This window comes from Channa argus, chromosome 13 (genome assembly GCF_033026475.1).
Source record: "Channa argus isolate prfri chromosome 13, Channa argus male v1.0, whole genome shotgun sequence".
Lineage (NCBI taxonomy): Eukaryota > Metazoa > Chordata > Actinopteri > Anabantiformes > Channidae > Channa > Channa argus.
This window is the reverse complement of record NC_090209.1, coordinates 19,289,484-19,302,168: the sequence shown is the minus strand read 5'-3', so window position 1 is coordinate 19,302,168 and position 12,685 is coordinate 19,289,484. Positions and strand designations below refer to the sequence as shown.

The 12,685-nt window shown below is 37.8% G+C and overlaps 1 protein-coding gene across 3 annotated transcripts in view; it reads right to left on the bottom strand.

The window, feature by feature from the left end:
* nphp4 (nephronophthisis 4) overlaps positions 1 to 12,685 on the bottom strand; it is a 138,237-nt gene that overhangs the window by 80,657 nt on the left and 44,895 nt on the right. For all 3 annotated transcript variants that reach the window (XM_067525908.1, XM_067525905.1, XM_067525907.1), the window contains 2 exons: positions 11,664 to 11,845; positions 7,694 to 7,829 (listed from right to left, as the gene is read on the bottom strand). In XM_067525908.1, the coding sequence (XP_067382009.1) occupies positions 7,694 to 7,829; positions 11,664 to 11,845 (318 nt within the window). The remainder of the gene's footprint in view (positions 1 to 7,693; positions 7,830 to 11,663; positions 11,846 to 12,685) is intronic.

Sequence of the window (12,685 nt, the reverse complement as noted above, 5' to 3'; positions counted from 1 at the left end):
CAGTATTCATTGTAAAGTACTTCATAGTAACATTTTCAGCTACCTGGTAAACATGTTATCATCCCATACTTTAGGAGAGCTTCTGCTTTTCTCATCATTTCTTCTCACAAGACTTTCATGAATCAAGTCCGACACAAGTCCAAGTCATGTGATTCAAGTCCTCACCTCTGCCTATCGCGTTCTCTATGTGTAATATTAAATGATCATGTGCAATTAATATCATGTTTCATATCACAAATCAATATAGTTCATAAACAATCAATTCCCTCAGAGATACAGGGAATTAAGACTACGAACTAGCATCATAATTACTGAGCACAGTGAGCAAAGCGACTAACTGCAACTCAAAAATACTTTCACCCTGCCCTTCTCCTCTTTTACACATTTCTCTAATGGGCAAAAGAGTGACATGGAAAAATGTGACTAGACTGGACATAAAAGGATATAGTTTTTATGTGTACAGCCCATCGAGGCATAAGCACTGAGAGGCTGGGTAATGCAACGGAGTCCTTGATGAGGAAGCACAAGAGATTGACAAAATGAAAAAAGGGAAATAGTGTAGCAAACCAAAAAAGCAAGAAGATAAAAAGAGAGAGACAAGAAGTGGACATAGTTTTTTTGACTGCAAAAAACAGTTAAAGTTCATCAACTGCAGACACCCTATCAGACAAATTCCCACTTCCTCTCCTCTTCCCGGCCTGCTTCATTTAAATTGTTATCTCCATCCCTCTGACTGCTACTGTAGAGCATGAAAGAAGCGCGCTCAAAGGCTCCGAGAGAGCGAGAGAAAGGATGCGACACTGAGAGACAAGACAGAAAGAGCAACCCAATCAAAAAACTAAAATCAAAAGTTCAAAAAAAAAAAAAAAAAAAAAAGAGGACAAATGACGACACTGTATGATTTTCTTTCTTCATAACCAAAGGCAATGAGGGCAATGCAATTTTGTTAAAGGAGGCCATCCTCACTTTTGTCTTACAATAAGAAGCAGACTAGCTTTTCAACACAGCACAGATGAGACATGTAAGGAGTCTCAGAGCACTGGGTGATTGCCTATGTATTGCAGTGGTGATATTTTCAAGAGAGAAGGGATTTTGACAAAATTGTTTTACTCTTTTTTTTTTTCCCCTGCCCCACCTTACACAACCCAGAATACATCAAAAGACATAATTCTATTTAATCAGAGGAAAGAACAAGAGTGAGGGAAACTACACCCATTCAAACGGACGGTGCTCTGTCAACTTGCACCACACAGCACCATCTAGTGGTAGAGTACAAAATCAGAGGCAAAGCATTTTTACACCATTATAAAGCTCAGAATAGCAGTATCACGTGTTGCTCATTAGTATCCTAAGATTACATATCTCTACTTATCACTCTATGCTATTTTATTGTTCTACATTATATCCTTTATGCATATGCATACATATATAACAGTATATGTATGTTACATGTTATTAAACCATCTTCCAATACTTGAAGTTCAACCTCAATCTGAGCCTGAGTTTTACTCCGAGACGAAAGACCTGTAAAACAACTATTCCAAATGCAATGTTTACTTTTTACAGTATTTATGTGAGAACTGATCTTTCACATGCTTTCAGTCCCTCAAACTCTGGCACTTAAAGAGAGCAATTCACAATTTCTTATAGTTTTTCTTGATTGATATTAATACTAAATTTCCCTGCTTCCATGTATTAAAACACGTCTCTACTTCTAGCTAAAGAAGTTCTCTGTGTGGCATCATCTGGAGAAGTTTTTCAGTTGAGATGTAATTTTGGAGTTTTGGAAAAGCACGTTAATTAAGACTACTATTTCTGTAATACAAGCAACCAGATAACAGGTCTGAATAACTGAAAGATTTTCTGAAGCAAGAAGCAGAAAGATATTTTTTATAAAGTTGGGACAATGAGTAAAATGTGAATAAAAACAGAATGCAGTGAGTTGCAAATCTCATCAACCCATATTTTATTCACAATAGAACATAAGCAACGCATCAGATGTTAAAACTGAGAAATGTTAACATTTCATCTCAAAATAAAGTTACAACAGGGTGAGTATATGTTGCTCTAAAACCTCCATGCACTTTTGGAATGTCCCTCTCTTCTTTAGTCCACAGCACACGGAGTCCAAGGTTTCCAAAAACAATTTCAAATATTTATTCATCTGACCATAGAACAGTTTTCCATTTGGCCTCAGACCATTTTAAATGCGCTTTGGCCCGGAGAAGGTTTATGGATTGTGTTCTTCTTTGCATGAAACTGCTTTAACTTACATTTGTGGATTGCAGAGAGTGAACTGTGGTTTTTGGATGTGTTCCTGAGCCCATGCAGTTATGTCAAGTAAAGAATCATGCCTGTTTTTAATGCAGTGCTGCCTGAAGACCCAAAGATGGCAAAGTCTTAGCAATTTTACAATAATATTAAGTAGCATTTTTTCTGAAATTGTTCCAAGTTTTTGTTCTCTGCCTCTATGAAATGCTCCTTTTATACCCAGTCATGTTACTGACCTGTTGCCAATTTACTTAATTAGCTGTCAAATGCTTTTTTTGCCCCTCTTCCAACTTTTTTGAGATGTGTTGCTGCCATCAAATTCAAAATGAGCTAATATTTTCCACAAAAGAGTTAAATTTCTCAGTTTGAACATCTGATTTGTTGTTTATGTTCTATTGTGAATAAAATATGTTGATGAGATTTGCAAATCATTGCATTCTGTTTTTATTTACATTTTACAAATCCTCCCAACTTCTTTGGGAATTGGAGTTGTAAAATGCACAGTACAGTACATATACCTATGTTATTGTAGTGTGCAGTGTTTACTCTGTTTTACTCCATGTATCTTTATATGTCTTTGTAATTTTGATTTATGGTGTTGCTCTGCTTATTTCTCTCTCCTGCAGCCTCTTCTGTAGCTTTAACTGGTCTTTTTCATTTGCTAATTTAACACAACTTCTCCACCCTGGAGTCGATAAAGTGGTATCTTAAATACGATAATTCCAAATGAGATGCCAGCCTTAAAACTTAAGGTGCAAGTATACAGATACTGCTGTCGATAGCCATATTTAAAGTATTGATGTTTTTGTGCCATGATTATGTACAGGGAATTTCCAAGAATATAATTACATTGCGTAAAGCTACGAGTGGCTTTAAAATCCATTTAAAGCAAGTTGATTGATTTTGGGATCAGCAAAGTTTCACATGGGTCTAAAAAGTCCTAGAGGCAGCTGTGTTGGTAAAGAGACGTGAAAATTTGTGGTTCACAAGTGGTGTGAACTGCTATCAACTGCCTGCCCTGAAGGCACATCGTAGCTCAACATATATATACCGCCTTAAAACATCACATCTCTGACAGTTTGTGACACTGCAGGGACATGCAAACTGTCCCATCACACTGGATTCAGACTGAAGTTTCAGCAGTCGTTTGATAATTCAGGAGCCATTTGCAAGACGGTGGCTGGGTGAGATTAAGGCTGCCATGGCCACTGCAGTCTTCCTAGGGCAACTCTTATCAATCCCTTATCACTCAACACCAAAGACAAACTGAGCTCTGGATTAACACTCAGAAAATAACATATGCACACATCAGCCCAAAGACGCACACACACTCCACGCCGACACAGACAGAAATAACTCTCCACCTGCTACATATCTCTCACCTTGTCAAACATTCATGCCAGAGACGGCGAAGGTGGTGAAGTAGAGTGTGGTAGGCGAGTTTTGCCAGTTTTTCAGTTTCTGTTCTCAGTTTTTGCCAAGCTATTCTAGGCTGGTGTAGACAAACATAAGCTGGTTGATTAAAAAAACTGACAACTTGGATGACTTTTCTTCAATAATATATCCCTACCTCTCTAATGTTTGACAATCTGTCTATGAAAGGTAGAAATATTTTGTGTAATGTTGATATTTTGGACCAGGGCTGGTAGCTGTAATTAGAAAGTACACAGAGTGTCCAAAATGGACAGGATTCGTCCTTTGTTGAGAATCCCTGGCAATATGCTAATTAGGTGTTGACACTGTAAATAAAAGAAAACTTTGTCCCACTGGTGGCACAAGAGGAAACATCACATCTGATCCACATTTCATCTAGAGCCAACAGGGCATAGAGATTTGTGATTTTGACTGCTGGAGAAATTGCTTTAAAATGTGGGACAGACATTTATGTCCCCATTCCGTGTCAACTGTCATCACTTTGGGGTCTGCCTGACTTTTCTTCTAGTACCATCAGTGGGTCAAATTTTTAATTTGTCCAGTTGCTTGTGATCAAATACACACAATGTCATTTCCATCAACCTCAGGTGTTGACAAAGTCACTAGCAAGACTCAAAGTCACCTCTTCCGTCTTTCTTTGTTTTTCTTTTTTCAAAGTCTCAAACTCTAAAAATAACAACTTAAACACTTGTGCAAAATAAATAATAAATGAATAAAGAAAACACCAAATGAAGAAATTGGGGTGGAGGACACTGGTGCCATAACCATTTAAAGCAATTTGAATAATTGCCTGCATTTGTGTGTCTTACCATGAGTGGTGTTTACTGCAGCTTTCAAATAACAGACATGAAGCCCCTCAGTTGTGAAAATTATAGTCTTTGGCTTTTTCCTTCATAAAAGATTGAGCAGTAAAGCAGAGTTACTAGGACAAACTGCATGAAACAAAAATGGTGAGCTACACAACAGCAGAGTTTCATGCTCTTAAACAATCTCCTCTGTGATTGTTCTCCAAACAATATCCATTATGTGTCAACAAGTCTGTGGAATTATCACTCATCCATGGTAAAAACGGGGAGAAACTGTCCATTTACAGCACGGTGATTGACTGTCGAGTGGCTGCAGAGGTAAAAATGAGAGAATTAATACGTAAATGCAAATGTTCCATGGTGCTCTAATAACTGAGTGGCTGGTTGTTTTTCTGCCGCTTTTAATTGGTGATCTGGTGACCCCTGCTTGTATAAAGGACAACACACAGTAACACAATGAGCGCCCAGCCTTGGCATGCATTAAGTGTTGCAGGCTCACCCACTCACATAATTACCACAGTCTTTCTGTGGTTTTCCATGCCATGAGCATTTGTTAAGTGGTGCAGCTTGAATCTGGAAATTACTTCCCCCGGGGGTTTGTTGACTGTGCTGGTCTGCAACAGGGGCCAGCTACTGGTCTATGTAATACTCATAGGCAGAGGTAAGGAATGGCAGGACTTCAAATTCAAATAGAACTGAACAAAATGACAATGCTTTATGGAAATATGAAGCTGCTGTATTGAAATGGGATGTTTTTTCCTGGTTTATCAATTAGATTTTAAACTCAGCATGGCTACAAAAGCTTTTGGCACGTCTTTGAAAGGCCATTTACATCATTACACAAGAGTTATTGAAGTATCTCTGGGAGACCAAATTAATGACCAAATTAGAACTAAACAATAAATTACCTACTTATTCAGCTTTCAGTTTGTCTGTTGCGTCAACAAATCGACATAATGGTTTGGCGCATTTCAACTGGAAACTCAGAGAAGACTATGTCAAAATTCTAACAGTTTTACAAAGGTTACACTTTGTACTTTTAGAGAACTGGCCAAAATGTGCCCAACACCACATATTAAAACTGAAAGAAGTGAGAACTTCTTGCCTGCTCAGCTTATCGTTTATATATATTTTTATTATTTCCCACTTTAAAACCATAGCTTCAATAATTTCAGGCAAAATGACTAAGGTAAAGTTCTGGCTGCTGTACAGCTAATATGGTCGACACATTATTCAACTTTGCCTTTGAGAAACCTGACATATTTAGTTTAAAGTAACACAAAACTTATTATCCTTTTCAATATCCAGTACGGTAAACTGTATTTTTTCATCAGTGGTATTGAACCCAGGTACCCGCACTGACAGAGCTCCACATCTGAAGGATATTAACTTCTGTTTGTAGTAGAATCAGACTGGTAATGAATGATTTTTCTGGGTTGATACATTTTAAATACAGTATATAAAAAAAACAGATATATTTTATACAACATCTGTTATCTGCAAGTTTATCTTCATAGGAATTTATAATGACCACATTACTTTTAATACTAAATTTACTCATTATACAAAAAGTTAAAAAATCTTGTAGCATCATCTCACAGAGACACATGGGGCCCAAGAGGGGAGGGACAAAAAAGAAAGGGACAAAAACAAACTAAATTGTGCACACACATTACAAAATGAAGCTCTCGATTTAGTCAGCTGTGTGAATAGATTCATACTCTCAATTTAGTAATCTGATATTCATTAATTCATGCTCTGGATTTACTGTGCACAATTTAGGAATTTGATAGTGCAATTTAGTTTCCATTTTCCCCCACAGCACCACTTTAGGAAAACTAACAGAAAGCACAATTGTAGGTCACCTGGGATGACATGTTTAAATTGCTGCATTTCACAGAAAGCCCTTCAACAATCCTGAAAAAAATGTGCCCAGCCAAGCTCCATTTCAGCAGTGGCAGAGGTGGTTGTACGGTAGATCTATGCGGTAAGTTTTTCTGTAAGGAATAAGGTGAGTGATGCCCATAGACTGAGTTAAAGATGTCACCTATCACCCAGGCACCATTTTGAATCCTGGCATCAAGTCAAGTCAATTTTATTTTTATAGCCCAGCATCACAAATCACAACTTTGCCTCAGGGGGTTTACAATCTGCACAATGCACGACACCCTCAATCTTTGGACCCTGGCATTTAAGTTTAGTCAAGTCAAATCAATTTTATTTATGAAGCACCTTTCACACACAATGGCAACCCAAGGTGCCTTACATCAGCATGAAAGCATCAATATTATAAAATCACCCCAAAAACAAAAGCTGTATGAAACAAAGAAAATCAAAAGCATATAATATAAGTTAGAGTACATGCACATACAGTACTAACATCCAGCTTACAACCAAAGGGCAAACTAACACATGCCTAATATATTTAGAATATATATTTTAAATGTATTAAAACAATGGGCAACTTAGTAATAAGCCTTAGGAAACAAATATGTTTCATATCTGGTCTCAGGTCATCTGGTAATTACTTCCCAAGATGAAACCAAAGTAACTAAATGCTTCCTTTAAGGACTTGGATTTTATTCTGGGCACAGCCAGAAGATGATGGTGTGGTCAAGAATATACTGGGGAGAAATATACTGGGAGAAAAAAAATTACTCACAAAACCTTGGTGAGCTCTTTGTGGAACTTCAGTAGGAAGGTTCTCTCACAGAAAGACTCAAAATGTAAGCAAAACCTCCACATGACTAAATATGTGGGTAAACAGTGAAGATAAGAAGCAAGCTCCTAGTTTTGGTCAGAACATCATGATTGGATCTTTTCTCTTCTGGGTTCTAACTTGAGTGTCATATTTCCATCCTTCTATCCATACTACCTTCAACTCTGTTTGTTTTCAGAGAACTTATGTCCAAGGATGGCCTCAGTAATTTCCTCAGGGAAACAATGGCAAGAGATGGATTAAGGGAGAAGTGATGAAAAAACAGAAGGCAGGATGAAGAGCGGACAGCAGGTTTTCTGTGTGTGTGTGTGTGTGTGTGTGCGCGCGTGTGTGTGTCTTTCTGCATCCATTATTGTGAAGACATGTTGGAGTAATAAAACTTCACAGTTAATCCTCATTTTACTGAGAAGCTGGATAAGAACTACTGTGTGTATGTGTGTGTGTGTTTGCTCATCCATCTTACCACACTCTCACGCCCAATGGGAGCAGAGAAGACATATTCCAACTGGAAGACAATTGCCAAAGTCTCGTGATTGGTCAGCTTGAGCTCTAAGCTGCTGCGAAGGCACAGAACCTGAGGGAGGGCTGATGTTGCAGAGCTGAGAAGAGAGTAAAGACGCACACAGATATGATGAAGTGAAAGACACCTGATGGTACACACGTCTGTGGTAAGGATATTACTACAGAAAATAACGCTGCCTCGCTAAAATGGTATTCGTCATTCGCCGTTTGCACACACCATAGGTGGGAGCATACTGTGGAGCCCTGGCGTTCAGAGGTGGGGCTGAGCGCCGCTTCGTTTTTCATTTTGTCAACTCTCTAGAGAACAGGCGACAACTTCAGATTTTGTTTTCTCTCTTTTTTTTCCCCTCAGACTCTGCTGTCTGGAAGCACTGGGCATAGCACAAGCAAGACAAACTGGCAGCTTTCAAAAAAGGCAAACATCATAATTATTGCCTACACTGTTGTTACCATACTGAACCTGCTTTTATACAAGTGCTTTCTACAAAACAGGGCAGAACATACAGCACAGTGTCATGTTATTTGCCCATTATTTGGATGATGATGACAGCTATTGTTATTCTTATAAGACGGTAATTAAGCACAGACTACAGTGTGATTGTGCTGATTATGCATTTGCATGTTTTTGCTTTCCCATGTTAGAGACAGCAATATAATCATCCACACATCAGCTCGGGTCTCATACACAATACATTTTGATTAAGTTAAATGGTGAAACTTGGAATCATCAATAACTGTAGACCATCTGTTGAGTTTTACAGCATACATTTATTTCATAGATGAACTTATACTTTTATTTAAAAATCCTATACATAATTATGTTGGTAATCTATAAAAAAAATCCCACCTGATCACAACTAAAAAATGCCATCACAATAACAGGAAGGCATGAAAGAATAACATAAAACACACTGTCAGTGTGTGTGTTTGTGTGTGTGCACAATTATAATTTCAATCATTTAGGTGTCCTGCAAAAAGTATGATCAGCACAAACACATTTCCTGACACCTCGTATGGTGGACAACATTAAGGCATGATTTATTGAAATTTAGGGCAAATACCCATATCAGAATTATCATTTAGATACACAAATATTTATACCAGTATGTTAAAATGCTAAATATTTTTTTTTTTACAATAGTCAAGAGCCTCACTAAGAGTCTTTCACTTCAAACTTTTTCTTCACCGTTTCATTCTAAAAGTCCACTAAATGAAACTGAAAATAAAGCCTATATCACAGGTATACTTGATATCTTGTGACATTGATTTCTTGTGACATTGTGCAGAATTGTTTTGAGGAATTTTACATAATCCCTGCAGAGAAAGGTGTTCGTTTGTATCCATTGTGGCAGAATTGAAACAGCCTCTGTTCATCACCTTGCAGAGTGTCACTGAAACAGACACCAAACATTTTTAACCCAAAGTAGTTCTGCTCAGCGCCTCACTGATGCCGCCGGACAACTCATTAGCTGAAACTGATAGCTGTTGTTTACTTGTGCTGGTCAGCGGTTTGCTTGCTAAAAACTGTTATGCTAGGACATACCCCCAATGATTTGTGACAGCTGGTGTACCCACAGCAGAGAGGGAATCAGAACATGATGCAGCCAATACTGATCCAGCCGTAAAATACAATAACCCACCAAGATCCCAACAATGAAAACCTGAATTTGTGGTTACTCCTAGCTTAATAAAATAAGAGGTGTGTTTTAATACTGTATTAATAAATGGAACCCCTTGAAATTATACCAATTTAAATGGACATTTGACATACATGAAATAAACATTAGATTTACTATCACTTTGCGTTGCATCATGCAAGGGTGAAAATTTCATCCAACATAATCTAGGCTACATTTTCTGGATGTGGTACCTGGGTCTGTTCAGCATCTCACCCGCTAAAAGCATCCATTATAAAAATGTTTTAGTGTTGATCTAAGACAGAATATCCTGACCTCACTTTAGCACATCCACTCTGACAAGTTCACCATTGAGTGTCATGGTGTCTCAATAAAATCCAGGGTCAAAAGCAGCATGAGCCACATGTCCTTGATTGGCTATGAAGCGCGAGCACCCTCTGAAATGTATTGCAAGGCTATTTGATAAGGGTATAGTGTGGGAGAGGGTGTAAATTATGAGGCTGGGATTGGGTTACGACATGGGAGGCCTCATCAAGCATTATCAAGCATTTGAGCAAGGTCAATATACAACTTACAAAGCCACAAACAATTTAAAAACATAATGTATTTGTTCCTCCAAGATTTAAATTGTGATTGAGTGTAATAACCTGCCAGCTTTTAAAGAGGGTATACTTTTTTTAATATGTCTGCATCCATCATCACTTGAAAAAGATGTAATTTGATGGACAGATAACCTATGATCTATGAATCAAATGATAAATTGCTTAAAATGTTAAATTAGTTTTAGATGTTTCATGGCTTTTTTTTACGAGAGATGAAAGTAGCTACTGTACATTGACCTTGTTAAGTAGGTCAGATATACTGTAGCAACACATGACCAATCGGCATTATTCATGTGTTTTTAAATCCTCATTTTATCTTACACAGTAGTCTTCATCGTTTAAAGCAGAAATGTTTATCCATTTTTAATTTAGGGGAAGAAAGTGTGCTTGGACTGGATCGATAGTCAGAATAAACTGAAACCTTGAGTTAGTGTTTCAGAAACACCTTTGGGGAGGAAAAATTGGTTTGTGCATTTATTAGATCAGATTCAACTTCTCCGTTAATGTGCAGAGCACAGGTACAGAACCACTGAAATGGTATGTGATTACCATGAAGGCCATACAATACGATACACACTTTTTATATTCACCAAATCTTTTAGTGATGCCTCATGGCCTGTGCAGAATCCAATGCAGTACTTTGCTTTAATTTGCCACCTGTGCAATGTGACATAATGAAATCAGCAAACATGGAGAGGCTGTGGTGAGCCATTTTCAAACCAGGTCCAGTTTAATTTAGTCCCATCGAAGGACAACTGTATGTAACAACCACCCAATCTTGTGGCAGCGTAATGGATCGTTACCTTAAGTGAGTGCATTTCCTGTCCTCACACACACTATCACAAAATAACTGCTTTTAAACCGCTACTTGGACACAAAATCAGGGCTGCACCTAAAGATTCTATTTTTTGTTGATTAATCTATCAATAGTCTTTTCGATTAATCAATTAAACTACTTTTTTCCCCATTAAGTTCTTTTATGTTTTTCAATTAATATATTATAATATAATATGTAACATAATATCATAACAATTAAGAAGAATGAGCAATAAATCAATCACTATTCCCTGACCTCCTCTGACTGCTGCTGATCGGGACTCTGCTGACAGCTACAGGGTCCTGCCTGCTTTGGGTCTGTGACTGTCTGAGTGTCCACCGGAACCTGTGGCACATTAGGCTGAACAGTTAGGGCATTAAGTGCAGCAAAAAGTACAGAATCGTTGTGGGCCATTGATTTCTAGCCCAACTTGTGATGCGTCGACGCACATTTCGTTTATCGATGTATTTTTGTAATCAAGTCGCCCGACCCCTACAAGACACACAGCACAGAAGTTGTAAGAAAGTAGGAAGAAATAAAAACAAAAATACAGACACCAGGGAAGAAGAAGATACAACTAAGTGTTTCACTTTTTTCAGACAACTCCCAAGTAGTATTGTACAAAAAAGAAATTACTGACAATTTATTTTTCAGAAATCCAGTTTTGCTGACTTTACTGGATAAACTTTCAATCAGCAAAAGGTCCTGTTTGTGGAGAAGATGATGAAATACCATAAGAAAGACAGCTCACTTTGCACATCTGTGAATTTAGTTTGAAAACAGAATTATCTACCACCTCCTCCAACCTACAGTAAAAGCTTCACTATCTACAGTGCATGTGTTTGTTCAGCTCACCTGTCCTTGAAGGTGCTGTGTTTGGAGGTGCTGTCTGCTCGGCCTCTGGCCCCTGAGGCTAGGGGCTCCACTACCACCACTTGGGGCTTGTCGAGGAAACACCAGCCGTTGTGAACCCCGACATGAAGTCTCCTTTCCTGAATGACAACTGTACTTAGTGTACCCTCTGGTCCCGGCTGTTTCTGAGAATCAATAAGACAGAGTTACTGTATAAAGAGATAATACACTACTGCATCAAACTCATCAGGATACACTGGAATGCCAGCTGTCAGTGACAGACCTCAGTGATGGTCTTGTGCCCTAATAGGAGTAGATTCCAATGGCTAGTGGAAAGATGAGGCAGCAATAGCAACATATTGACACGACATGTACAACAAGACACAGAAGTATAATGCTTGGATGTCCACAGACTTTTGGACAAAAAAAAAATGACTAAACTCAATGCAAATAGCTTATGATTATTGGAGAGCCATCCTTAAGGTGTTAAAATGGCATGAAAATCATTAAATCATATTTAAATATGTGCTCAAATGATAAAGGGTTGCACATGTGGCTATAAATCAGACAAAAATGTATTGTAATTTAAAACACCAAAGGGATTATATTTCTTTTTCACTGAATTTATTTGTTTGCTTGATATAAACAAATAAAGCATAAATTATTGTGCATACAATACAATGATCTAAATCAAAAATGATTTCTTCTCATACAATTGCAAGGATTTAGAGACAGCTTGCTCCGATTATGTCTTCACCCTGACTTTCAGGACAGTCTGCACTTTGACGGGATGGACTGACTGTTAGCAGTCAAACACTCATCTTTCACTTTTTGCCACACTTGTCGAGTTGGATTATAGCATGAGAGGTTTAGCATGCTTTTAACTTCACATTCTTTCAGGGAATTTTATGCCTTGATGAGAAAACCAAATTAAGGAAAATATTAAAAATTGGTGCTAATATACATATTTAAAACTCAAACCAGTCAGCTCAGTGCATTAATATCAGCAATCAAAATCCAACCAA